The sequence below is a fragment of the Aspergillus costaricaensis genome, assembly GCF_003184835.1.
Source record: "Aspergillus costaricaensis CBS 115574 unplaced genomic scaffold BO79scaffold_25, whole genome shotgun sequence".
Lineage (NCBI taxonomy): Eukaryota > Fungi > Ascomycota > Eurotiomycetes > Eurotiales > Aspergillaceae > Aspergillus > Aspergillus costaricensis.
Genome location: NW_020291825.1, coordinates 91,387 through 116,481, shown reverse-complemented (window position 1 = coordinate 116,481; position 25,095 = coordinate 91,387). Strand labels below are relative to the sequence as shown.

The window sequence follows — 25,095 nt, the reverse complement described above, 5'->3', positions numbered from 1 at the left end:
GAAACCATCTCACAATGGGCCTATTTACAACAATCAAGAACCGATAACAGCCAAAGTTCGGCGTTGTCAACAAATAATATGCCGGGACCTTAAGACTCTGCCCCACCAACCATGCCCTACTTGGTCCCCGACTTCGAATCGTTAACTTTAGCCTCCGCCTCTACGCTTTTCCCCGGCTCACCCGGCGGAAATATCTCCCCATCTCACCAATTATCAGCCATGAAGACTTATCCGCACCCACATTGACTCACGTCGGCTATCCTCCTGTGCTCCACACTCCCAATGTAAGCAATTAACCCCGTAGTCGTATAAGTAGCCTCGTATCCCACCGAGCCAAGAATCCTCCATACAGAACCCATCCAAATCAAATAAAAAATACCCCAAAAATGCCATTCACAATCCGCTATGCCACCGAGCAAGATGCTCCCCACCTTGCCAACATCAACGTCGTCAGCTTCAACCGCCAGGCATCATGGTCCGCGTTGTTCCCAAACGTCGACATTCCCGGAACTTTGCCACTCAAAACAGCCCGTTGTCTAGACAAGCTCAGATCGCCGCAAGTGCATGTTCTGGTAGCCGTTGATGATGATTCGGGCAAAGTTATTGGGTACTCTCGATGGCAGTTTCCGAAGGATTACGAAACGAGCGTTGTTGAATTGTCCTCCGAGGGCTTGGATGCACTATCGGCTCATGACGATGGGAAAGCGTACCCAGAAGGTCTCAATATGGAGGCTTATCAAGCATTTAAGGATCTCCTGGCTGATTTGCAGCGGGCACATTTTGAGGAGGGTGATATCAGTATGTTGAATACTCGCTCTTATATTTATCATTGCGGTACTTTAAAGATTGGCTGTATTCATGTACTGACTACAGCAGTGTTGGAATTCCTTGCTACTTTGCCGGAAGCTCAAGGTAATGGTGTCGGAACGGAATTGTTGAAATGGGGTATTGAGCGTGCTGATGCAAGAAATGCTCGAGTGTATTTGGAGGCTACAAAGGATGGGTATCCGCTTTATTGGAAGCATGGGTGGCGGGATCTGCAGGTGGCAGGGTTGGATTTCACGATGTATGGGAGCACAGGGTCGCAGGAATGGGTTGCTATGCGGAGGGATAGGATGAGGCCTGTTGCTGAATGAGATGTTTGCATTTTAGCTTGTTCTTGAAACTGCTTAGACTGTTGATGACAAATGATACTCAAGTAGTAGATCTCAGGCATTGAAGATACATTAATGGATCATGAACAATCAATATATGGAAATACTATAAAAGATACTCTCAACTCAACACCTACCGTATACGTATGCTGGTGACAGGCTCTGGACTTCTCATTAGAAGCACTCGTGCGGAGGACTGAGGAAGCCTATCAATTTGTAGTGTGGCAAAAGCAGGTGCGGTGCTTCTTTGACTTAAGAACTAGGACCTTCGACATTCTAAAAAGCCTGTGGTAACTCGATATATGAGTTTGAGAGGAGATAGGAGATAGGACCAGTGTGAGTACAACTTCGACTTCGGCCCCATATACTCGAAAACTAGATATCTGCATGGTGCTATTCGAACTCACATGGCGAATTACAATTCTTTAGACCTAGCATGTTACAGCAATTTACTAGTATACTGCATGGCAAGTCTTTAGTTTGATTTCACTTGATCATCTCCAAGTTCTAGGGGGTGAATCCCATATTCACCATGGCAAAAAGCTTCAATTAAGACATTAACCACCTGCCTTCCTCAACTCGAGCCATCCCCTGTCTCTTGATCTTTCTTCTTATAAATACCCCCTCTGCCTTTGTCTCCTATCTTCCTCTTTCGTAATTCTCTCATAATCTATCTTTCCCTGATTATAAGTATACTAGAGATATCTTTTTACTGGCTAGGTGTCCTTGCAATTCTACCTTATTCAGTGGTCGAAGGATACGCATAGTCTGTGTCTACTAGAAGAAAATTTTCTATATGGTATTCAATAATACCCCATTAATGCCATCTTAAGTATTCATTATCTCAGGTTGAAGCGCAAACCATGTCATCTTGCTGCAGCAATATTTCAATCTGGCAGTATATGTGACGAAAAATGAGAACATCTGGTAAACGCGTAATCTGCTTGCAAGAGGCCTAGAAGCTCGTCTTGTTTGGAAACAAACTCGAAAAGGCAACATACAACCATGTCACTACTAATGGTTAAAAAATCGCCGATAGAAAACGTCAGCTGCTCCCAGAAGATGCCTCCCATGAGGCTATACTCTAACTGACCCGCAGAATACTGGAAAATATCTCGGAAGCCTAAGAAAGAGGCATGGAAATGTCCTGTTAATGGCTCGCCGTTTACCTCCAATGCACCAAGCCCAGCATACTCTGAGACCTTGCCAGAAAGTTTTAGTTATACCCATAATTTATACAGGTATTAATGTATCGATGCCGGAAAGCAGACTGTATTTTTTCGGCATATGCTTTATCAAGTATCTGGCGCTTATTTCTGTCTTCTATGAAAAACGAGCAATTTATTAATGATGGTAAGTTTTCTTAGAGCGCACAGTTGAATATACTGATGGGAGAACTGTTATTCCTGCTTTATATGGCCTGACAGTAATTAGAACACATATGAATACTGCAGTGTCCTGCTCAACCGTTGTGCAGAGACCTGTTCATAGGGAGGAGAACCGAAGTCTCTCTATCATGACATCTCTTTAAGTAACGCACACTTTTCTGCACTTGTTATGTCTGGTGGACGAAAGATGAAGTAAACCTTTCCACGCCTATGCTATAGGGCGCTACCTTATATGTTAAAAGGTAGGCTAACATATCACAGCTACGCCGGCTTATCCGACAAGCCATCTTGGGCCCGTATGTCACTTAATCAGCATATATTCTGCATATGCTAACAATACGAATGAGACCAATCCCGATACCAATGCAGCCCTGAGCCCCTCAGCGCGACCTTTGCTGGCATGCAAGCAGTTCTGAACGAACACGGCCTTCCGTTTAACATTGGGAAGAAAGATCTCCGCGATTTTATGCCATGGACGCTGGCCGACCTTCGCGACAACATACTCCTGGAGTACGGTGCCCAGCGCGCCCGTGTTGCTCTCGCCGCCCTCGCAAGACCATTTGAAGACTATGTTCGTGACTTTCTGCGCCTGATCGACGAAGCGCTCACTGAGGAGGATGCTGGTGTGTGAGTATGTTCCTCACTGTGACAAGCATCCCCTGGCTGACATGGACTCTGTTTGATTATAGCGTGGCTTGTGAGTCGATGATGTTCTGTACCTCATTGATACGCAGTGGAGAATCCATCCAAAGCTAATATTGGCTTTGAAGAAAAGATCGCCGGAGAGAAGTAAGTTAGATCTACGCATCAGTTTAGCATATGCTAACAGATACAGCGCTCTGAAGCACTGGGTATTGTCCCGCGGCTGGCAGCAAGCCAGATACCTCCATGAACCCAAGTATGTGTTTCACATATGCTGAGCTTATATCTGAGAGAGATATGTCTAACATATGCAGAAATAAGATCTCTCACGAGTCTGCCGTGTGGCGCCATACTGAAGCCTGCGAGGAGTTAGCGTGAGTTATTATACCTCGCATATACCCTGCATATACCAAGCTAAGAGAAAACAGGTCCATTGACAAAGGATTTCGGGAGAGGTTTGGTGACATTTTTTATCGCGTAAGTACATTCTCCATATATACAGTATATATGCTACTGTTACTATAGCAGGATGCCGTGTCCGCCCCTGTGACCCCCAAGGTAAGTCCCCCCATATATAATACTGAATATATACAGAAACTGAGGACCACTTCTTCTGCAAACCTAAGAAAAAGAAAGGTCCCGCACCTGCAAGCAATACCGGAGACATAGCGTACGCGTCGAACTGTGCTTTCTGAGTAATACAAATTCTCGACGCTGAAATAGGAACTTCAATCTATTGAGACGCTCGGTCTCAAAGCACTTGCGGGACTATACCGGATATACATTCTTTCTATAGCATCGATGATGGTCTTTAACAACCATTAGTGCAGGCAATAGCCGAAAAAGGTGGGTCTTGACTGAGTGCCCCATGGCCATAGAACCACGGGGGATCCAGCATATGTATAGATTCGGAAACGCAATTTCGGGTTCCTAAGAAATATCTCTACAGACACAATCTGAAAGCTCGCATAGCTTCACGCACCATTGCCCTCCGTAGTAATTTCGCGTGGGGGCATATAGTACAACAGAGATTGTTAGTGAGAGTCAGATAAGATTGAGAAACCTAATGCAGCATCACGCGGAGAACTACTCTAACTTCTACCACACACACCTCCGCACTCCCAGATACTTGCCATTTTATTTGGTCATCGATAAAACCCCTTGTTAACTAACAACATGATGAACGAAGAAAACCGGGATATTGGGTAATGGGGGCTGCTAAACGACATGCTAGAAAGATTACCTAGATAAAAGCATTACAAATATGGGGACATTGAAAGGCTTCTGATAGGAAATTCAAAACTGGGTTTCCATGTCCACACTAAGAACTTCATCTGACTGTGCACAGAGCGCACTAGTGTACTGAGCCGAAGCACAAGACGAGACGACGCATTTATGCCCAGTAGAAAAGGCAATGTCGATCCAAGCGAGCCGACCGATGTGTTCTACTTCTCAACCTGGCCATGCAATCACATCAATTCTTGCTTACGTATCTGGCTTCACTGCCACTGCAGCTTGGACACGATGGTTGGAAGATCGGATGGTCTCATGCGCTGTCTGTGCGTCTGTGACTCAAATGATCTAGATGAAGAGTCAAGGGCGCTATACCAACTTCAAGAATAGCATACACTGCAGTATAGTACTAACTCGTGTGTCTTTGATAGTCGTCGCAAGTGCGTTAGTTGTTCGAGATCTCTCCGTTGGGCCGGGAAGGCGGATATTATACGGCCCGAGTGGACATCAGTTATAAGAAATGGCACGATTTGCCCTGAAGCCATTTCTGCTAACGCAATCCAGGGTATTGCTGGCATAAGGATCATGATGGTATCGAGGCTCGTCCTCAACTCAGATAATTGTGTCTATAAAACACTACTTTGAGATTAAACGATTAGATTGTCCACTGCAAATCCTCCCCAGAATATCCAGATGTATATGACTCGTACCGCACTTAGTCGAAATAGCAATTAACATATAATAACCACAGCTACCTACACATAGTAGTATTTGGCTTGCTCTAAGGGTGTCTCTCTCAAGTAAATCATGATGATCATAGAGGTGTCATCTGACTACCTTGTTTCTATGACCGCCCCTCACCACCTCTTTTTCCTTTTCGTCATCTTCATGTTGTCCCTCACTCATCCTATTCGCATCGAACTACGATGGTCTACAGATAATGTAAGGATCAAGAACAATGCCATTTCATGATGTTCCATTGTCAAAACCGCCATGCTGGACGCACAATCTCACCAAATGCTGTTAAATAGCTCCTCTGCGGTTCAGGTACAAGACTTCCTCCACATTTGACCACAGTCGAACCCATTGATTCATGGTGTGTCGGCCACGTTGTACACCAACTTCTGTCCACTGACCTTGCCATCCTTCATATCCTGCAGACCCTCCAATACTCCCTGAAGTCCCCGTGGCCCCAGCTTGACAGGATGAGGCTTGACCTTTCCCTCCGCAAGGAAAATGGCTGCCTTGCTCATGAATTGTCCCGCAAACTCTCGATCCTCCGGCTTCGCAGGAATGATGCCACCACCAAAATCAAAATCCTCGCCAAAAGCAGTGTATCCTATGGTGAAAAGACTGCGGACGTCATCACGGGGAACGTTCACCTTCAGCAAGGCAGAATAATCTCCGCCCTTGCTAGAGATCACTTCGCCACAGAACTTAGCGCTAGACTCAACAGCAACAGTGTCGAATACCAGCTTCAGACTGTCCTGTGCGTATTTCTTGATGGCCTGGACTGCATTCGCATCTTTATAATCGAACACTGCATCTGCACCCAGACTCTTCACAAGATCGAAGTTCTGCGCGGAACATGTCGTCAACACAGTGTACCCCGACAACTTGGCATACTGAATGGCTAGGGTACCGGTGGCTGTGGAGCCACCGTAGATGAGAATCAGCTCAGGCTGTGCTAGTGGGGCGTCTGGTGGTGCGAGCTTCAGACTCTGATACAGGCCCTGGCCCACCGTGATTGTCCCCAAGCCGAGGGTTGAAGCTTCTTCAAAGCTGAGACGGTCGGGGATGGCGATCTGGAGATCGGCCTTCGGGATACAGTATTCGGCAAAGGCGCCACTCTCCGGGTTGTTGGAATTGCATCCTTGAACCCAACCGCAAACACGGTCGCCCTTGCGAAAGGCTTTCTTGACGCCCTTGCCGACCTCTTCGACGACACCGGAGTAATCATTTCCAATGACTTGTCCAGGAGGTTTTCGATCGGCGCTCTTCCAGTCGGTAGGGTTCAGAGCAACACTAGCTGTTTTGACAAGAAGGCAGTCGTCGGGCACAGTAGGGATCGGACGTTCCACCACGTCGCGACTGCCGGGTGCAGTGATCACGAGGGCTTTCTGCATGATGGGATGAGATACGAAGTTATGGTGTATTGCGAGGAAGTAGGTGAGATTTACAGACAAAGACGAGCGGGGGTCAGAGAGGGGGTTAATAAATGTTACATGACTGCTGATTATAACGTCACAGCTTCTTTGCCAGACTAGTTATGTCCTTGTTATCTCCGCTTCACTGAATGGATGACAGCTAAGCATTGTATTATTAATCGGTGCCATTAATAATCCACGATGCTATGGCCTTCTAAGGCTGGCTTACTGCGATGTGATTCGACACCGGGATTCGCTAACCAGCGCCGGTCCCGAAATGGATCCGTTCAGTAGATTTAGCTTCTCTCCAACCGATCCATGTTCTCCAACATTCAACTATCTACCTCTGTTCCATTCTTCTGCAACTCACTGCTATTGATGTCGGCCCGGCCCAATGACATTCCTCGCGTGGCCAACTTCGTCTCTGCCCAATCCAGCCCGACCGACTCCCCGTCCGCACCTCCGCCAGCGGGAATGACGCCGCCTCCCCGAGAGCGGGTCCCACGGGCCTGTGAACACTGCCGGGCCCGCAAGATCAAGTGCAATGGCCAGCTGCCGTGCAATGCCTGCGCGCGCCATCCAGAACGATGTCTCTACCGGACAGGAAGCATCCGCCAGAGAAAGAACCGTCGCACCAAGGAAGCCCCGCGACCACCAGCTACCCTACTCCCTCTCCCAACCACCGATTCGCCAACTACTCCAAGTGACTGGTCCCACACCAGTCTAAGCGATGGCCCGGCGCAGTATAAGCGACATCATGAGCTCCGCGCTGGTATTGGCGTACAGAACCCAGAGACAGGGGCATTCCAGTTCTATGGTAATTCTCATACCCTATATCTGTTTGACGGACTCTGTTAACCCACGAAGGACCCTCCTCCGGCTTCTGCTTCATTCATCGGGTCTACCAACGCATTAAGCAAGGCTCATCTAGTGAGCCGCTGCTTGCTCGTCGTAGCTGCTCCATTCCAGATGCCATCCACCGATTTGGTCTGGAGCGCTTCATGTTTGCCCGGCCAGGGGACTCGGATCCGCGGCGGACTCATTTTCCATCTCAGATGTTCCTCCCAAGGGAGCTGGGTGACCAATTCATCGAGGCCTATTTCCGCATTATGCACCCACAAATACCCATATTAATAATGTCCGAGATTGTTGATGCTTGGAACCAAATGTGGGAAACTCCTGTTCGAGATCATAGTGTCAAAAACCAGGATATCCTATTTATGGTGCTGGCTATCGGCGCTCGGATCGCCAATCTGAGGGGGAAGCAATCTGAAAGCAGTGTCGAGGCCTGGGCTGATTACTTCTCCAGCCGAGTGTCCGAGGGGCCCATCTTTCTGCAGGAACCGAGCATCCGGGGTGTACACTTGATGCTGTTGAAGGTACGTCACCAGAATCTGCCAATGAAGCTCGCTAACTCAATAATAAGTCAATGTACGCTTTGCAGCTAATGCGACAAAATGATGCTTATCTCTACTTGGGTCATGCCACCCGCACATGCCTCGTACTAGGTCTGCACCGGGCCCAGGTCACCGATGGTCGCGATCCCAACGTGCATCGGCTGCGATTGACCTTCTGGACGACATTCTTCTGCGAGCGCATATCTTCGCTGTATATGGGTCGTCCGTCGAGCCTTTCTGACCGACAAATCGACACAGCATATCCTGAAGACCTGCCGCAAAATATTTATGACAGTACTTGCGCGCCTATGCAAGAATGTGCGTTCATCCGAGCGATGGGTGAGATTTCTAAGCTGGCGGATCGCATCTCTATTGAGATATATTCGCCGGCCAGCATAAAAAGTCCCACGGACCTGGACAAGCTCAATCAAATCAGCATTGAATGCGACCATGCCCTCCAAGCTGTCACACCGACACTGCCCAGTTACCTGCACTTCTTCGATGACACTGTCCCTATTGGTGAGCCGTGGCAGGAGATTCAACGCGTGAGCCTTGGATTCTGCTACTACGTCGTCCGGATGCTTCTCTCCCGCCCGGCACTGGTGCTCACTACATTCTTCACCTCGGTACAAGAAGCCCAATTTGCCACTGGCTGCTCCGAGCTCCAGGCCTGCATCAATTCATCGACTTCTGCGGCCCGGAATTTGATTCACCTGGCCCATGATGTCTATTTCCGTCGCTTCCCAGATATTCGCTATGATGGAGCTTTGGCCTCGTTTCTTGTATCTGCGACATTGACTCTTTTATATGATGTGCTTAACTTAGGAACGGATCCGGACCGAGCCAGGCAGACCTTCACGGTCGTTGAAAAGGCAATAAAGTGTCTAGATGAGATAGAACATACGGGGTATACGTCAGGCAAGGCGTTGAGCTTGGACCTGATGAGAGTGGCTAAGCAAGCCGTGCAAGCGTCCGATCCCGTGGTGGACACAAACCAGGTCTTGATGGATGCGTTCCCGTGGTTAGAGTATGTTTTCACCCTCTGTTGTTGGACTGCGCTGACTGAGTAGTAACTGGGCATCCGCCCCGGTCGGGGAGAATCCCGATTTGTCAATGTATACGTTTCCCCCGGCAGACGTGGCGGTCATTGGCTCTTTGGCGGGGAATGAAGTCGGTTGGACCGAGCCGGACGGCAGCCATCTCTGGTTGGGTAATGGGTTCGAGCCGAATGCGATGCCGGGATGTCTCTTTTAATTTTCGGGCTTAGAGGTGTGGGCTGCATATAATATTGATTGATAGACAAAAATGTTGTGATGGGTAGCGAATTACTGGCAAGATACCATAGAGGAAAATCAAAGCTATTATGATTTAGTTTCCTTTTTCATAGTATAATAGTGAATTAGCGCCTGCTATTGTTAGAACCTCTTAGGTATGAGTGGGGTGATCCGGTCTCGAAAGACGGTGTAGAGATCAACGTGAACGCTATGACACTTGCGACTGAACTACCCTATGCCATCGAGGAAACGAAACAGAAGCAAAGAAGCAGCGAACCATACATGCCACCCCTGTTTCAAGCGCGTTGCCAAGATCCACCGACACGTATGCACCAGGCAACATCGCGGACCAAAACAGCGGCTCTGTGCCATCGAAGGAGTAATCATTACCCCGGTCACTTGGGCCCCAGCGACTTGGTCTTGGGCCAGCATGGATAGTCCCCAGCCTTGCTGTACTCACCGCCAAAGCGGGGGACTGAGCCAACCGGTGGACGCCACAACACGAGGTGTCGTCGGCGGAGATGTCTGATTGGCAGCGGAGAATATCAGCCCGCAGAGCCCTAACACATCCTGGCGGCAACGGGCCTCGGTAAATGTCTATACATCAACAACGCGATTATGGCGATTATAGACCTCCCTTTGATAAAGGTTTTTCACTGGGTTCCGGTAGCTTGGGACGATCTATGTATGGAGGCTTTCTGCGCACGGGGCTCGAAAGATCGCGCTGAGACTTGACATGAGACGTATTGATGCAGGGGTGTGTTGTTTTGATGGAGAATGTAGGCTCAAGAGGGCATTGTGAACAATAGACTGTGTAGTTATTTATAAGGTTGTGATGGTATGAAAGCCCAGTATGTCTCAGGACGTCTCTGAAGCCGTCTATGTCTTTTGTGCCTCTAAGACTGCGGATGCAATGAATGCTATACACATACCTCTTCGTACCCAGCACAGATTTCTCCGGTCTTGCGCAATACTCTTGTCTTTCCTTGCAATAGTATCACTACTCTACACTGCGAGCGTAATAGACGCAAGCAATGAATCTTCTCTTACCCTCTTCTCCCCACACATAACCCCATGTGCACAGGGAATCTCCCCTGGCCTTCCAAAAGACTACACCAATGCCCCAGAGCAACCACCTCTTTGCAAAAACCTATTCGGAACTCCCTACTTGGAGAGCCTCCGCGACCACGCAACAGAGTACTGCACACCCGACTCCCCCGCTAGTCTGACATGCTTCCACACCCAGACCAAGCCCGGCGACCGAATCGACACTTTCTGCTTCGCCCGCGGCGCTGTCTTCGACCCATCCCAAGCCAAGTACATCTTACCCTGCACCCTCAGAGACCTTCCCCGTGCCAGCGGCATCCCCAGTCTTCGCGAATTCCACTTTTACTGGTACGGCACTGGAGCCGGGATTGTCATCCACAATGGCATCCGCATCGTGCCTCCACACAAGAACACCCTCAATATCAACACCACCATCCCACCCGACAGACAGAACTACACCATCCTGACCAAGCGCGAAGGTGGCCAGAACTTCTGGCACTCCCTCATGGAAATCTTCTCCATGACTCTCTCCCTCGACGTGCTGCAAATGACTCCCACCCTAGACACAAACACCAGCACACCACTCTTCGCCCCCTCCTCTATCCCCAATACCAACGTCGCCCTAGTCGACACCGCCGACGCAGGCCCCTTCATCGACCTCTGGTCTCTCTTCGCTCATAAACCTGTCCGCCGTCTTCCCCAGCCGTCCACCACCACCACAATCGATGAAACCACACCCCTCACACCAAAAAACCTCATCATCCCCCTCCCCGGAGCCAGCAACCCCCTCTGGCACGGCGACTGGTCCATCCTCCCATGCACCTCCTCCCCCTTGCTACGCACCTTCATTACCCGCATCCTATCTTTCTACGATCTCCTCCCAGTCCCCGAAGCAGATCCCAACACAATCACAATCACATTCATCAACCGCACCTCTACCCGCCGTCTAGTGGATGCTGAATCCCTTCTCTCGTCCCTTCCGACATCCCTACACCCCGACCCCAAGGTAAAAATTCAAATTCAATCCATCGACTTCGCCTCCCTCCCGCTCCTCGAACAGCTCCGCGTCATCAGGTCCACGGATATACTAGTCGGCGTGCACGGGGCGGGTCTTACGCATGCGATGTTTCTAACCCCGGGGACGTCAGCTGTGGTGGAGGTTCTTCCTGAGGGGTTGGAACATAAGGGGTTTAGGAATCTGGCGGGGTTGGTGGGGGTGGAGTATTTTAGTTTGCATGGGGATGGGGATGATGATAAGGGTGGTGGTAGTGCTGACGGGGGGAGAGGTAGGAGAATGGGGAGGAGAAGGAGGGAGGTGGAAGGAGAAGAAGAGGAAGATTGGCATGAGAGGGATGTGCGGGTCGAGGGGGATAGGTTTGTCAGGGCTGTTATGGCGGCGGTGGGGAGTTTGAGTAATCGGGGGATGAGGAGTTGGGATGTTGATGGGGTTGGGGGGTGATTATTGTTAGTTGCCAGATTTTGTTTTTGTTTTATTGGGTTTGGGTTATATGGGATGTGGAGTTTCGGATTGTGTGTGTGTGTGTGTGTGTGTGTGTGTGTGTGTGATTCATATATTTATTTATTTATTTTTGTATTGTATATTCATATTTTGGTTGAAAGAAAGGCGTCCACAGAATTAGTATCTTACAAGATAGCAAGGAAGTTGCATGTGTCAAATCCTAAGAAACCGGCATAAAGGTAGGACCTACGCGTTCAATTGCACCACAAGGCCATCCACCGTGTCCCATCAATCCTTCATAAACCTTATCCGTCTACCTTTCCATTCAAAACTACTCTATAAGCGCACACAGCACCCAATTGACCATCGAAGCGACCTATGCGGCTGGACGCTTTGTCCTCCAAGGCACCGTTTGACGTGGCACCACCGCATCACCGCTTATCAGTGCGGAAGTGGGGATCTCACTTTCTAGACTGCTGATAAGGCCAAGCACTGATGATCCGTGTTCGGGGGATAGACTAGGGGCAGTTGGGGTGATTGGATGTCTATTTTAGTGCGATGGCGTTAATGTCTGGTTGTTATTGGCAAAGGATGGCGATCATGGCTAGGAAGATGAAAATCTCAGGCGATACCACATCTGGGTACCCGAGGATACAACACTGCTGGTTCTGTTTCTGATTACGTTCGAGAGTCCCGCAAATTTAAAGATAGAAGATTTGATGTATTTTACTTCTGACTCCTCACCATACTCCGCAACGCCTCCGTCTCACCCTCCAACTTGGAAACCCGCATCTTCAACTCGTCCCGCTCGCGCTTAATCGCCTCAAGCTCCTCCTCTAACTGATTCATCCGATCCACGCGGCGCTGACGATACCGTCGCGCAGCAAGGGTGTTCAGCTCCCGCTTCTTGACTCGGTTCGGGGCTTCTTTAGGAGGAGCGGCTGCTCGAGAGGATGTAGTAGAGCTGACTGATGGCATGGGTGGGAAATCTATTTCAGGTTCTTCATCTTGTCAGTCAAATTCTCCTTTCATTTAATAAGAGAGAGGCATCCTACCAGGAAGAGAATTCACACCAGGCGAAGCCAACAGATTCAACTCCTCGCTCAGCTCCGGAGAACTAAGCAAGGAATCAATCGGGTCGAGATCGGCTTCAGCAGTGACAGGCACAAGAGAGTGTGTATGGGGGTGAAGTATCGTCGCGCAAGAAGTATGTTGAGTAGATGTCGGATCCTGATAGCCAATGATCTGATCTTGATAGCTACTATCGCTCAGACTGGACAAGGCTGTATTTATAGTTGAATTTGAATTGGACCCGGCAGTGAGGGAAGTATCCGGTGGAGAGTCGTCATAGAACAGGGAAGTAGGGTCAACGGGGGGGAAGGCCGCTGACGAGAGGTCGAAAGTAGGATTATTATAGTATTCGGGATGGAGGTAAAATGAGTCAGGGTATTGGGGGAGATCCTGGTAGAAATGGGAACTATTATACGGCGGCGGCGGAGAGGTCTGGCTTTGCGCAGATAAACGCGAAGGTCTGGCGGACGGCGTGCATGCTGGTAACTGCAGTGACAACCATTCTTCTATACTTGAGGCCGGGTCCTTGGACCCGGGAGAGCCGGTGCGAAGAGAGGGAAGAAGAAGACGCTTTCGCCGAGGCGATGGGGGATGAGAAGGGGAGGGAGAAGATGAAGTTGGTCGGGGTGAGGCCCGGTTTATAAGGCCGCTGCGGATTGAGGAGGCGGGTTGCGGTTTGGGTTTAGTGCGGTAGGTGGGGCGGGTTCGTTTGGGGCGTGTCTTAGTTGGGTGGGTTTTATTCATCTTTTCGAAGAATCAATAGTAGTATACTCTGAAATGATGATAGAATGAAGTGTTGTGTAGTATGTACATCTTGACAAAACAACCAGCGCAGTATTCCAGCTATGTACCCTCGTCATTCTGAGCCATCTTCTTCATCCCAACACCATTGAAGGAGGAAGTTATTGTCTAGGAAGTATCTTCGTTAGCTCTATCCAAGTGGAGATGAAAAGACACTATGAACACGAGCGAGCGACTCAGATGATGTCGGCCCGCAAGCCTGGAAAGGTTCTTCCATTTTCATCTTTCCAGGCGCCTCAGAATGCGGAGCATGTCAGCGATCGGGAGTGTCTTCATCGTGCTCTGGCGCTAAGCTAGTCGGAATGGGGCTGGTGCTTACGGACCGGAGGAAAATGGCATGTAGTGCAGTGGTATCGTGTTGATTGCAGATTAAAAGTTGCAGAAGTTCGACTAGATTCATTCAATTGGTAGATGCTTTACTTTACTACGTAGAACTGTCTCTTTTATGTCTTCTGCTGCCCTGGCCGACTCATATCATCGTCAGAATCCACCAACATGAGTCCAGCATGAGTGCAGCATGGTCTATCATGAGTCTCTGTGAGTCGAGATGATACAGAATGATCACAGCAGGAAGACAACTAAACCGCACCCGCCAAGTAATTACTCGTGGGGCCATGGAGCATGAGTCATTCTCACTCATGGCCAGACTGCCCCACTGCTATCTGCCCCACCATCCACCTCAACACGAGCCATCCAATCAGAGGGTGATGCCCCAGACATGCAGGTGCCTGGATTGGTATCACAATCATGCTGATAACGCGGGTCTTCTCTCCGCCTCGGGAGATGAGTTGTTGCCACTGTGGCTGCTGTAGAGGTCTTCCCCATCAGGGAAATATCTTGTCTTAATGCATGTCTTGTATCTGTTACAAATATTTGTACCTAGCTCTCTTAGTAGATATCATGTTGGTTACATACCTCATGGTTGAATTGATAGATGTACTGTGCTTCTCTACATTCAATACTATATATAGTATCTGCAGAACTCGTCCTCCCCATATTATGATAGCACGGATGGTAAATATATGTACTGGTTAGAGTTACACCATTCGCTCTCCTCATCGGATGTCAACTCCGCAACCCCACCAAATCCAGTTATGCCAATTCTTGGGGTTACTCTGTGAGACCCTATGACCGGAGATACTTTTCCTGCCATAGACATGACTCGTAGTCTTGAATATCATACCTCTCTCCTATAAGCACCTAGATAGAATAGCTATAGTCGTCGCTGCTGAATGTAGAAATTCTACCATGATAGCTGATCTTAAACCATTTGCAATAGTAACCACTGTATCCCCATATCAAACTCCCAATTAGTAAACTGTAATATTTACAAAGATTGACTTTCGCTTCCAGTCATATACACCTAATGACGGCATCTATTAGGGCTCTAAACAACAACACCAATCCCACATAACAAGATACCGCACCTAGCTACACACCTACCTAAATAGTCTCTTCATCTCCACAACCAGAACCAACACCAACGAACCCAATAGCCACCATCACCACCACCACAATGCACCTCCTCACCACCCTCCTCCTCCTATCCACCACCGCCCCCCTCCTAACAACCGCCTACTCCATCCCTCCCAACCTCTCCGCGCTCTACAACAAACACAAGGTCAGCCCTCAATGCCCCCTATCCCCTCCTATCCCCTCCCCCTTTCCCTCCTCCCCACCCCATCCACTAAAGCAAAGAAACAAAAGTCCAAACCCTGCACCCACCCCCTCGCAACCGGCTTCCACGACGGCCAAAACCCCACCGACAGCACCTTCACCTACTGCAGCGACCTCTCCAACCGATCGATATTCCTGCACAGCCCGACGCTAGGCGGCCGATACGACAACATGGACATCGACTGCGACGGGGCGAACTCACACGGGGGTAACTGCGGCTACGACGAATCAATCCAAGACCAAACGAGCTTCAAAGACATTGTTTCCTCCCAATACGGCATTCCTGATCTCGACGCTAATATACACCCTTATGTCGTCTTCGGGAATACCGATTATGATCCCCAGCGTGATGGGATGTGGCCGTTGAGTGTTATGGTTGTTGTTTGTGGGGAGCAACTTGTATGTATATCCCCCCCTCGGGAGGAGTGGGTTGTTTTCCCCTTTGGAGAAGGCGGGAAGGATGTAAGTTGCTGACGAGGGTTTAGTTCTATGGCATCTGGGGAGATACGGCGGGTGGGAGCTGGACTGGGGAGGCGTCGATTGCGTTGGCGAAGTTGTGTTTCCCTGGTGATGAGATTAGTGGGAATAATGGGCATGTGAGTGATGATGTCCTGTATATTGGGTTTGTTGGGGGGGAGGCGGTTCCTGGGAATAGGGCGGATTGGAAGGCGGGGAGTACGTGGGAGTTTGAGGAGAGTATTCGTTGGCTTGGGGAGAGGTTGGTTGCGACGCTTACTTAGTGTAGGCAGATAATTTGATCGAACATTGGTGCTTGAAATCAAAATTACTGGTTCTTATTTTGGTGTTGACTACTTTGCTGGGTTTTTTCCTATGCCCAACTTTAACATCTACAGGAAGCTGCATGCTAAGATGAGATTCTATAACTATCAATTTCCTAATTAACAAACCGTAACCCGACCAACAGCAAGGTATCATAAGCGCAGCAGCAAGCCAAGCCAACCGTCAAGCTCTCCCAACGCTGAAACTCGCTCCCGCTATGCAGAACAAAACAATGTCGTCAGAACCACACTTTTGGCGCGTTCCGTTGCAGTGGCCCAAATCAAAACGCCGACCAATGATGCGCCATACACAATGAGGAAAAAAAGAAGATAGCAAGGGTATAAATCAAAGACATGCTCATTTCTTGAACATGTAGTGCCCGTAGAGCCCGCCTACGTCGCCCACGGCCACCGGAATCTTCCGCATGCCCCACCAACGGGCGCCCATCTTCCAGGAGCGCGCTCCGTCGTCGAGCATAACCTCCGGCATAGAGGCCGGGTCCCGCACGTACCATCCCCGACGGCCCAGCTCGCGAACCGTCCAGTCCGGCGAAGTACGGGTGTTGCGCGCCCGCTCGCGCAGAGGTGCGATGAGCTTGTCGCTAAACTCGATGACCTGCAGCGGGTAGCTCTGCGGCGAGAGAATAACGCACGCATTGGGGTTGAAGATAGTGCCGATCGTCAGCTGGTTGGCCTTGTTCAGGTCCAGGTAGCACAGCGTGGATGGAACCCAAGGAGTGATCGGTTCTCCTTCAACCGGCTTGGGTGGCACAAAGAACGTGTTGAGATCCTGGCCATTGAGCTCGCACGAGCTCAGACCCAGCTCCTCCAAATGCTTCGTCAAGGGCAACAAGGCCTGAGTATGGGCGGAGGTCACCTTGGCCCCTCCGAGGTTAAGCGAACGAAGGGTAGAAGGCAAACGAGGGAGAAGTGCCTGCACATCCTCCTCCTCCAGGAGCCGGGATCGGGTGGGGTCAGTCAGCAGGTTCAAAAACACCAGCGAGTCGCAGACGGCTGGGTGGGTCGACAGAAACTCGACGACTCGAGAGCCCCGCAGGCGAGAGCATCGGGAGATGCTGAGATGAGTGATCTTCGCGGTCTCCGGAATAGAGAACAACGCATCCTCGGTGATCTGCGTGTGGGTGACATCGAGGTGAGTGAGGTTGACCAGGCGCGGCAGGAGGATCTCGAAAGCAGCCGCGGGAAGACTGCTACATTCATGCAGGGAAACCCGTCGCAAGTTCGGCAGGATCAAGGGGACACCAGGACCGGAAATCAAGGCCTCCAAGAAGAGAGTGGAGAAGGATTGGGAAGAGCAGCCGCAGAAATCCACGGCGGACAGGTTGGGAAGACCGGTGAACAGCTTGCGGAGCACATCCAAGCTGATGTCGCCCTCGACATGCTCCTGCAACAAGCATTCCTTGAGGTTGGGCAGCAGTTCCAGGCACTGCAAAAGCGTCTTGGCGGTAAGATTCTGAATCTCAGCGTTCATCTGCTTGGTGCGACCCAATCCAACCGACGTAAAGTGCGAAAAGTCAAGGCGGCGAACCAGCGTGCCCAGTGCGGGATAGCGAGAGATGTGGTTGAGGGCCTTGGAGAAGATGATGGAGTGGGGGAATGTCATGTTCCGGTACAACACACTGAGGGTGGCGGCGTGCAATGTCTTTGAGGTAAGCAGGCACGAGATCAGATCCACATTACGAGGGGTATATCCATTGGGGGGCACGTCCAATGCCAACATGGAGATAAGATGGTCAAGAACCTCCGGGGGAAGCCGTTCCAAAGCGGAGGTGCCTGCAGGCGGCTTCTGCTCCACTTCCACTTCTTTCACTTCCGGCACCTGCAGTTTCTGCTCCTCCACTGGCGCCGGCTTGCTAGGCGGAGCGACATCGGGCGTATCCCAGGCCCAGCCGCGCGCATGCAAGTTCCCCAGGCTGCGGAGATCGCTGTAGCTCCGACTCAGACTCTTGCCACCCAGCCGGATCTGCTTCCAGCCGAGGAAACCACCGCATGGGCAGCAAAAGTCGGGCTGCATCTCAATAGGGCTGCGCTTGGTGGTCTCTTGAGGGGACTGTTCGATGTGGGTATCGACGAAGGACTGGGCAATGCCTGGGACGTGTTAGTGATTTGCCATGACACCATCCTTGCGCGTCCATTGATATACATACCATCCACGTCTTCCTTAATGGAACCGAACGACTCCCGACGGCGACTGCTGGACCGGGAGTTCTGGGAGGAGCAAGTGGAGGGGTGAGGGGAGGCGTTGCGAGAGCCTTCAGTAGGCGAGGTGTTTCCCGAGACAGCGGGAGAGTATCTAGGCTGTGGTGTCTTGTGCAGAGACAGCGGGACGGTGGTGGCGGCCGACATGATGAAGAGGGGGGAGGGCGTATGGTTTGGGGGAGGCTCTATATAGGAGAGTAGGGCCGGTCCCAGTGAAAAGGGTGGTGAGGTGACGAGAAGATCAGGAGAGGCACACACACGCACACACAGGCAAAAGGACGGTGGGAGGAGAAAAGAGGAAAAGAAGGGAAAAAACGGAAAAGCTTTTTTTTTCTTCTTTCCCCAGATTCCACCCAAGACACCCCTGGCTGCAAAGGACGCTAGAAGATGCCAAAGAGGGGCGCTGGAGACGTAATTAAGCGTATATTCGGAGCCAAAGTGTGAAGGTTGTTTGCTGTTAGTCACAGAATCCGCGGCGGATGGAACGAGGCCGCGCCGCGAGGCGGGCACACGCTATTTGACTCCAAGAGATCCAAGCCAGCGGACAGGGTAATGATTCGCTTAGGCGGAGGGGCAGCCAGTGGACCGTGCAGTGAGCTATGCAATGTTGGTTCAACAGGGCTGCTTTATTTTTGTGCAGATCAATTAATGGAGGGGGAGGGGGGAAAGTAAAAGAATCAAGGAAGTTGATGTCGGTGATAAAAATACCAAGCACGGGGAGAAAGGTAAAAAATAATGTGAGTAATCAAACAGTACAAAGTAGTTTAGAAGGGGAATGCAAAATGAGAGAATAGGAAGGAAAAAAAAGAAAGAAAGAGAAGAAAGCGGCAAGAGACTGCACGTCGACGTCAAATTTCCATTAAGTAAGGCGAACAGACCGGAATTGCCAACCAGCCAGCAGCCAACAAACAACGGTGACACTGGCCCTCTCTCTGTCTGTCTCTTGGTAATTTTTTTTTTACACGGTTGTTTTGCCCGCGGAGTGGAGGCGGAAAGGGAAGCTCAGCGCAGAAAAGCCAGAGAAGCCCATGGATCCCGCCGGTGACTCGGACTAACTACTTTTTTTACTTTGTAACCAACTGACCACATGGGGCCCTCAATCCCTTCCAGCGGCGAATCCGGTTGTTCGGAAGACGCAAAGACAAAAAGAGGTACCATTCGGCTGCTCCATTCTTACTTGGTACTACTTCTTACTTTGCTGCACTGTGAGTGGCCCTCCCCGTCCATCCTTGAATCCTTTGACCGTTGATCGATCGCCTTCCGCTGCGGATTGGTTGCTTTTTCTCACACGGCCGAACTACCGTACTATTTTAATCCACGTTCGGGGGCGATACCCGGGATACCACGGTAAGGTTATCAATCAACCGGTCGGAAGTTGGCAGAATGCAGAGGTTGTGGTGATTTAATTCTGTGAGATGGTGTCTCACATACTACCTACCTCTCTACTATCTGTCATCTTTCCCGGTGAGAGATGGTATTTGCAATATTGAAAAAGAAGAGAAGAATAAATTACCAGACAGATTTCCATTAGTCGACAAAAGTGATGATTCGATGGCGGATTTGCTGGCGCCATGGCCGAGTCTTGCTGGATCGGGATCACCGCCTGCATTCTATGACATAATGGAAAACCGCCGCTGGTGGCCCCGTGACCTGCCCGACGGGGCGGGATCTTCTCGAGGCCGAGTCCGCACTCCTCCGACCATCGGGACTTTCCTCCCTACTGGCACTAGTGAGTTATCCATTATTCAGTACAGTACTCCATAGTAGGTGGGATGAGAGAGAGATCCATTCTCGTAAGAGTAATTCGTGGCGTGTCATCTTCATTTCCCATGAACCCCCAAGACAATCATCCCCTATAGTAATTAACAGATATAGTTTCGTTCTCAAAAGTATGTCGCCATCTACCCCAGACCTGCACGCACCCCTGATGCAATATTCCTTACCTAACAATTACTACACGCCCGCCCTTCATTTGCTCCGGGCGGGATCCCGTGATCCTGCGGAGAGCGCTAGTCCTGTCACTCCTGCTTCCTCCCCCCCTTCTCCTCTTTCCATTATTCGTCATCCACCGACTTCCTCTCCTTGACCCAGAGATCAGGAGAACTCAATCCCTGACAGTCTTCTCCTCTTCCAAGGAGATATTGATGAAACCAGGCCACATGTCCAAGTTACGGCCGAGTCATTGACTCTCCTTCCGAATCAAACTGACTCAGCTTATTGAAGCATGGTCAATACACTAGTTGTTCTCGTATAGGGGTCATGATTCCTGGTTGACTGACAACATCACCCCATCCTAGTCCGAACTTTTGATGATTGTGGGGTAGCTGCACAAAGAGGAACTAGCGGTAGGGAGCTACTAGCTAGGTTACCGGGTCCCAGGGGGGATGAACTATGTAGCACCCCCTGATTGGTAGGCTGATCTTAGTACTTCTTAGATCGCATGGATGATCTGACACGATACCGAAATCCACGAACGGGCATTGGTTTGTGAGAAGTACAATTCATTTCCCGAAACAGCCAAGTCTTTTACTCGACGATCACCTCACTCATCATGCAGCAACCCATTGCTTGAAGTTGCTGACCGGGTTGATCAATCCAAGATACAGAAGACAGATAGCAATTCAAACAAAGTGTCTTCTCTCGAAGTCGTTTTATGAGGTCCTTCGTGCAACAAGGCTTACACCCTGCATCCTTACGCAGGCAGTACAGCATGTTCTACCACACCGGAAAATACCCCGCATATCTCCAGACAGGGATCGTCCGGGTGGGTGTGCTGACTCCTCAGGCCATCATTGGTAGTTAGCTGTATACTGATTGAAAGTCATGGAACACCAGTGTGACCAGACCACGCCCATACTTCCTGTCTACTTGAAACGGTTGCACATATGATGTCGTTAGAATGTGGTGTCGCCAAATAATCACATCAGTCAGCGGAATGGTTGGCGTCGGAAGTCAAGAATGTAAGCGATGAATCACCTGGACCTGACCTGATCACCAAGACCAGACAATGAAAGGGGATCTTGGCCAGCATAATACAGCTTGACTCCGGATATCCGGTCTATCCCACTTCCTGAACATGCTGAGCGACACGCCAGGTAACAACTATTACCAAACACTACTAATAGTCCCCCATAGCAGGCCATCCCCGTCTTGGCTTCCCCTTGCAGTCCGTCGGAAGTTGACACCGACAACCTTGCCCATGCCTTGGTCGTCATCGCAACCACCCTTACCCCATGTCGTGCTGGGTTGGTCAAATTCGTAATCCATCACGTAAAATATTCTGCCTTCTGCAGTGAAACATGCATCAACCGGTTATTCTTAACCGACATTTACACTCGTGAAATAGATAGATCGAAAGTTGCTGGCTATACTAATTACCGACGACCCAGCCCGCCAAGCCAGGGATCCCCAGCTAAACCCATCTATCCAACCGGCGGCGTGGCTAGCCGAACTCCCCCAAGCGAGCTCGCATTCCCCACCCTCTATTGGTCTGGGCCTCTCATAGTCGGGCTTCTGTGTTCCAGTCTCAAGCCCAGTAACAATATACTGACAGAACCAACTGACTCGCTTCTATCGGTCGGTTCCTGGTTATAACCAAGAACCTAATAATATATTAATCAAGTGACAACTAGGTGACAGGTTAGCTTGTTAGTAATCAGCACAGATGCCGGAAACATCAATGTCAAGGTCACTGCAACCCAAGGTACCTACAAGATGGCAAGTCGGAAAAGTACTATGGTTACAATCATGTACAGCATCATTACCGGGTAAATACCCGCGGATGCCTGGATCACGAGACATGTTAGGGACCCGGGTCGCTCACGCCAGCATGACACCACTTGACACCTGCGCACGCAAGCAGCAGCACATAGTTCGGTCGGACGATGTGATCCGTGGGTTAGTGCGTTGGACAATACGATGGCCGCTGGGTGGGGACTCGAACTACTAGAATGACTGATGTGGCGGGATTCCAAACGTATTATTGTAAGGCTGAGTGAGAGTGGGGAGGGGAGATGGCATCCACTGGATTGAGGGTAGGACTGCTTTTGGAATTATATGATAAAAGTCAAGTTATGTATGGGAGATGTACGAATACGAGGCACCATTGCCAATTGGGTCTGGTAAGTATATTCATTTATGTGTCAAGATAATGGGGATATACTCCAATATGAACAAATAATTTGGAATTTAGTAAGTACTAGTAGAACCGATCGCTTCAGGATTGACTGAATGCTACTGGATGGTTCTATGCATGCTGGATAGTCTCCTTTCATTGGCCAATTCGAGGGTTGCTTCGCTGTTTCTTTCCTCGTAGCTCTTGCTATTCATGCATACAAGGGCCTAGTCTTTTGGGGCTTAGCATCGCTCTTCGCATCATCACTATCCTGTTCTGTTCTGAACTGACAATGCAGCAGGCACGATGTCGGCAAGAGCACTCATTGCTCCCCAAGTAACACCATTATCCTCAAATACACTGCCAAGTTGACAACCAACAAGGTGACTGTTCCATGCCTACAAGTGCTCTTCCACTCTCTTTTCATATCGAAAGTGGTGGCCACTAAAGCTCTAAATATAATGGCTCCTTGCGAAGTGTTACCATCTTCACTTTTCCATTGTTCCAGCAATCTTGTCATGAGGCTCCACTAAATTACTTTGGCTGTCCGACAGTATTGATTTTAACCTGCAGAGGATGGCAAGATGCTTTTCTATACTGGATTTCCGGTTGTATTCGTGTCTCGAAGATCTTGGCCTTTCGATCAGATACTTGCAGATGGGTCCTTGTATCGGTGAAGAGCTTTCCTTCTGGACGAATTTAATGAGTGTACGTTGGGACGTTGTCTGTCCAGGATCGATGCCTTCGAAGAGCACGTGATGCTACAACGAGGAATATTAGGACTCACGTCTGAACGATCTTGGCTTCGCGCAACCGACTTTGTCTCGAAGTTATTATGACAGCGGCATACTTTGATAGACAGCCTGCCAAAGCTTTGCCTTGACACTGTGATCCATAAGTCTACATCCTTAAGAGTATTGATCCACTGCTGTCATGGTGGAGGTTACAAGGTTGATGCGGACCGCCACAAATGAGGCTGTGCTAGCTGAAGGCAAGCGGGCACATCCTTGTCCTTCAGCCTCGCCAACTCATCAAGCGACCGCCAGAACGATTGCTGACTGACTTGGCCGATGAGGCTGGCTGCCCTTGAAGACTTCACGCATTGCTTCCGACTTCATTATTCCACTGGACGGATAAAGAGCACTACCCACATTCAAGACGAAATATCTGGGCCAATTTCCACTATGCGTCTGCTAAACACATGCTTGTCTGACACCGGAGACTTCTTGATCCAGGAGTTTTTCGATTATGAATTACCGCCCTACGCGATTTTGTCACATACCTGGGGCGAAGAGGAAGTCACTTTCCAGGAAATCAACACAGTCAGCGCGAAGGAGAAGAGCGGATACAAGAAAATCATACAGTGCTGCTCGGTAGCAAGGACAGATGGGCATAAGTATGTCTGGATCGATACATGCTGCATTGACAAGACGAGCAGCGCGGAGTTGTCGGAAGCAATCAACTCCATGTATCTGTGGTACCAAAAGTCTGACTTATGCTACGCCATTCTTGCGGACGTACAATCTGAAGATGAAATCTACAAGAGTAGATGGCTTACTCGAGGTTGGACCCTTCAGGAGCTGATTGCTCCATCAAGGTTGATGTTTCTGAATGAGAGATGGGAAGTTCTGGGAGATAGAGCAACTCTCCGAGACAGATTGTCTGAATACACTGGAATTCCTGCTGGCATTCTTTCCGGAGAAGAAGACCTTGAAACGTCTAGCGTCGCACAGAGGATGTCATGGGCTGCGAACCGACAGACGCGGAGAGTGGAAGACCGTGCTTATTCCCTCATGGGCATATTCAACGTCAACATGCCGCTAATCTACGGGGAGGGCGAGTATGCGTTCATCAGACTTCAGGAGGAAATCATGCGCATTTCAGACGATCAGAGTCTTTTTGCATGGGCGTCTTCAGATGATCGCGGCGGCCTTCTCGCCACCTCTCCTGCCGCATTCGCCCATTCCCACAACATTGTACGATTCATTCCTTTTAACAGTCTTGACAGCCCTTTCACTGTCGATAGTAGAGGGGTGCATTTAGACATTGGCTTCGCAGGAATATCAGGCGACGGCCTAGGTCTCGCAATCCTTAATTGCAAGGAAAGAACCTGCACACAAGGAACCCAGCAAGATAAGGTGATAGCCATCTACTTGAAGGATCTGGATTTTACTATGAGTCAATTCAAGAGGGTTCATAGCGAATCTTTCCGACTTATCAATCTTGAAGCCTTTCGACCGGTCCAATATCCTGTGAGAAGGATTTGTGTCCGAGGGGGTCGCACGATGCTCATGCGCAAGCGAGTCGCCGCCAAACAAGACGACATTTCCCCAGAGAGTATCCATCTTTATGACGAGGTCAAAGTGCCGACCCATTACATCGACCCAGCAGCATTATTGGTGGCCACGGAAGCAGGAAATCAAGGTGGTGTATGGTTGCTGTTGACTCGAAGTAATATCGGGATAGAGGCAAAAAATCTGAATGGTCAGACACCTCTATCACTGGCCGCAGAGAATGGACAGGAAGGCATCGTTCATATGCTTCTTGAGAGAGGCGCCTCAATTGAGACCATGAGTTCGCGCAGTCATACACCGCTATCATTAGCTGCAGCGAATGGGCACGGACGTATTGTCCAGATGCTTCTTGAGAGAGGTGCTATAATTGAGCCTGATAATAAAAATGGTCAGACACC

The 25,095-nt window shown here is 49.9% G+C and overlaps 10 protein-coding genes across 10 annotated transcripts in view; 6 read left to right on the top strand and 4 right to left on the bottom strand.

Moving 5' to 3' along the window:
* The first annotated feature begins 362 nt into the window (after positions 1-362).
* On the top strand, positions 363-1,212 carry BO79DRAFT_177267 (GNAT family N-acetyltransferase). The gene is made up of 2 exons (XM_025679912.1): positions 363-798; positions 877-1,212. Exons 1-2 carry the CDS (start codon positions 387-389, stop codon positions 1,134-1,136), a joined length of 672 nt encoding a protein of 223 aa, XP_025537273.1. The 5' UTR covers positions 363-386; the 3' UTR covers positions 1,137-1,212.
* Positions 1,213-2,504: 1,292 nt separating this feature from the next.
* Positions 2,505-3,853, top strand: BO79DRAFT_219778 (uncharacterized protein; the record flags this gene model as incomplete). The annotated part of the gene is made up of 10 exons (XM_025683466.1): positions 2,505-2,507; positions 2,804-2,838; positions 2,912-3,169; positions 3,232-3,239; positions 3,277-3,331; positions 3,378-3,440; positions 3,499-3,558; positions 3,613-3,661; positions 3,710-3,742; positions 3,779-3,853. 10 exons carry the CDS (start codon positions 2,505-2,507, stop codon positions 3,851-3,853), a joined length of 639 nt encoding a protein of 212 aa, XP_025537272.1.
* A 1,566-nt stretch (positions 3,854-5,419) lies between these two features.
* On the bottom strand, positions 5,420-6,591 carry BO79DRAFT_210273 (zinc-binding alcohol dehydrogenase family protein). The gene has a single exon (XM_025682771.1). It carries the CDS (start codon positions 6,541-6,543, stop codon positions 5,509-5,511), a length of 1,035 nt encoding a protein of 344 aa, XP_025537271.1. The 5' UTR covers positions 6,544-6,591; the 3' UTR covers positions 5,420-5,508.
* Positions 6,592-6,942: 351 nt separating this feature from the next.
* Positions 6,943-9,215, top strand: BO79DRAFT_177262 (Zn(II)2Cys6 transcription factor; the record flags this gene model as incomplete). The annotated part of the gene is made up of 4 exons (XM_025679911.1): positions 6,943-7,381; positions 7,432-7,943; positions 7,991-8,988; positions 9,032-9,215. The coding sequence occupies 4 exons, from the start codon at positions 6,943-6,945 to the stop codon at positions 9,213-9,215; spliced, it is 2,133 nt and encodes a 710-aa protein (XP_025537270.1).
* An 873-nt stretch (positions 9,216-10,088) lies between these two features.
* On the top strand, positions 10,089-11,452 carry BO79DRAFT_230491 (DUF563 domain protein; the record flags this gene model as incomplete). The annotated part of the gene is made up of 3 exons (XM_025684100.1): positions 10,089-10,229; positions 10,320-11,356; positions 11,431-11,452. 3 exons carry the CDS (start codon positions 10,089-10,091, stop codon positions 11,450-11,452), a joined length of 1,200 nt encoding a protein of 399 aa, XP_025537269.1.
* Positions 11,453-12,235: 783 nt separating this feature from the next.
* BO79DRAFT_239142 (bZIP transcription factor JlbA/IDI-4) lies at positions 12,236-13,556 on the bottom strand (the record flags this gene model as incomplete). Its single annotated transcript, XM_025684884.1, has 2 exons — positions 12,236-12,742; positions 12,797-13,556. 2 exons carry the CDS (start codon positions 13,554-13,556, stop codon positions 12,468-12,470), a joined length of 1,035 nt encoding a protein of 344 aa, XP_025537268.1. The 3' UTR covers positions 12,236-12,467.
* Positions 13,557-14,082: 526 nt separating this feature from the next.
* BO79DRAFT_230489 (uncharacterized protein) lies at positions 14,083-14,989 on the bottom strand (the record flags this gene model as incomplete). The annotated part of the gene is made up of 4 exons (XM_025684099.1): positions 14,083-14,260; positions 14,332-14,449; positions 14,861-14,873; positions 14,933-14,989. 4 exons carry the CDS (start codon positions 14,987-14,989, stop codon positions 14,083-14,085), a joined length of 366 nt encoding a protein of 121 aa, XP_025537267.1.
* Positions 14,990-15,129: 140 nt separating this feature from the next.
* Positions 15,130-16,030, top strand: BO79DRAFT_153363 (glycoside hydrolase family 75 protein; the record flags this gene model as incomplete). Its single annotated transcript, XM_025678714.1, has 3 exons — positions 15,130-15,234; positions 15,321-15,689; positions 15,776-16,030. 3 exons carry the CDS (start codon positions 15,130-15,132, stop codon positions 16,028-16,030), a joined length of 729 nt encoding a protein of 242 aa, XP_025537266.1.
* Positions 16,031-16,326: 296 nt separating this feature from the next.
* BO79DRAFT_36315 (Leucine Rich Repeat domain protein) lies at positions 16,327-18,685 on the bottom strand. The gene is made up of 2 exons (XM_025689128.1): positions 18,238-18,685; positions 16,327-18,178 (listed from the first exon to the last, which is right to left on the bottom strand). The coding sequence occupies exons 1-2, from the start codon at positions 18,434-18,436 to the stop codon at positions 16,428-16,430; spliced, it is 1,950 nt and encodes a 649-aa protein (XP_025537265.1). The 5' UTR covers positions 18,437-18,685; the 3' UTR covers positions 16,327-16,427.
* Positions 18,686-23,587: 4,902 nt separating this feature from the next.
* BO79DRAFT_219771 (ankyrin repeat-containing protein) overlaps positions 23,588-25,095 on the top strand; it is a gene marked incomplete at both ends in the record, with an annotated part of 2,200 nt that continues 692 nt past the window's right edge. Inside the window, one exon of the mRNA XM_025683465.1 lies at positions 23,588-25,085. Coding sequence (XP_025537264.1) covers positions 23,588-25,085 — 1,498 coding nt within the window. The remainder of the gene's footprint in view (positions 25,086-25,095) is intronic.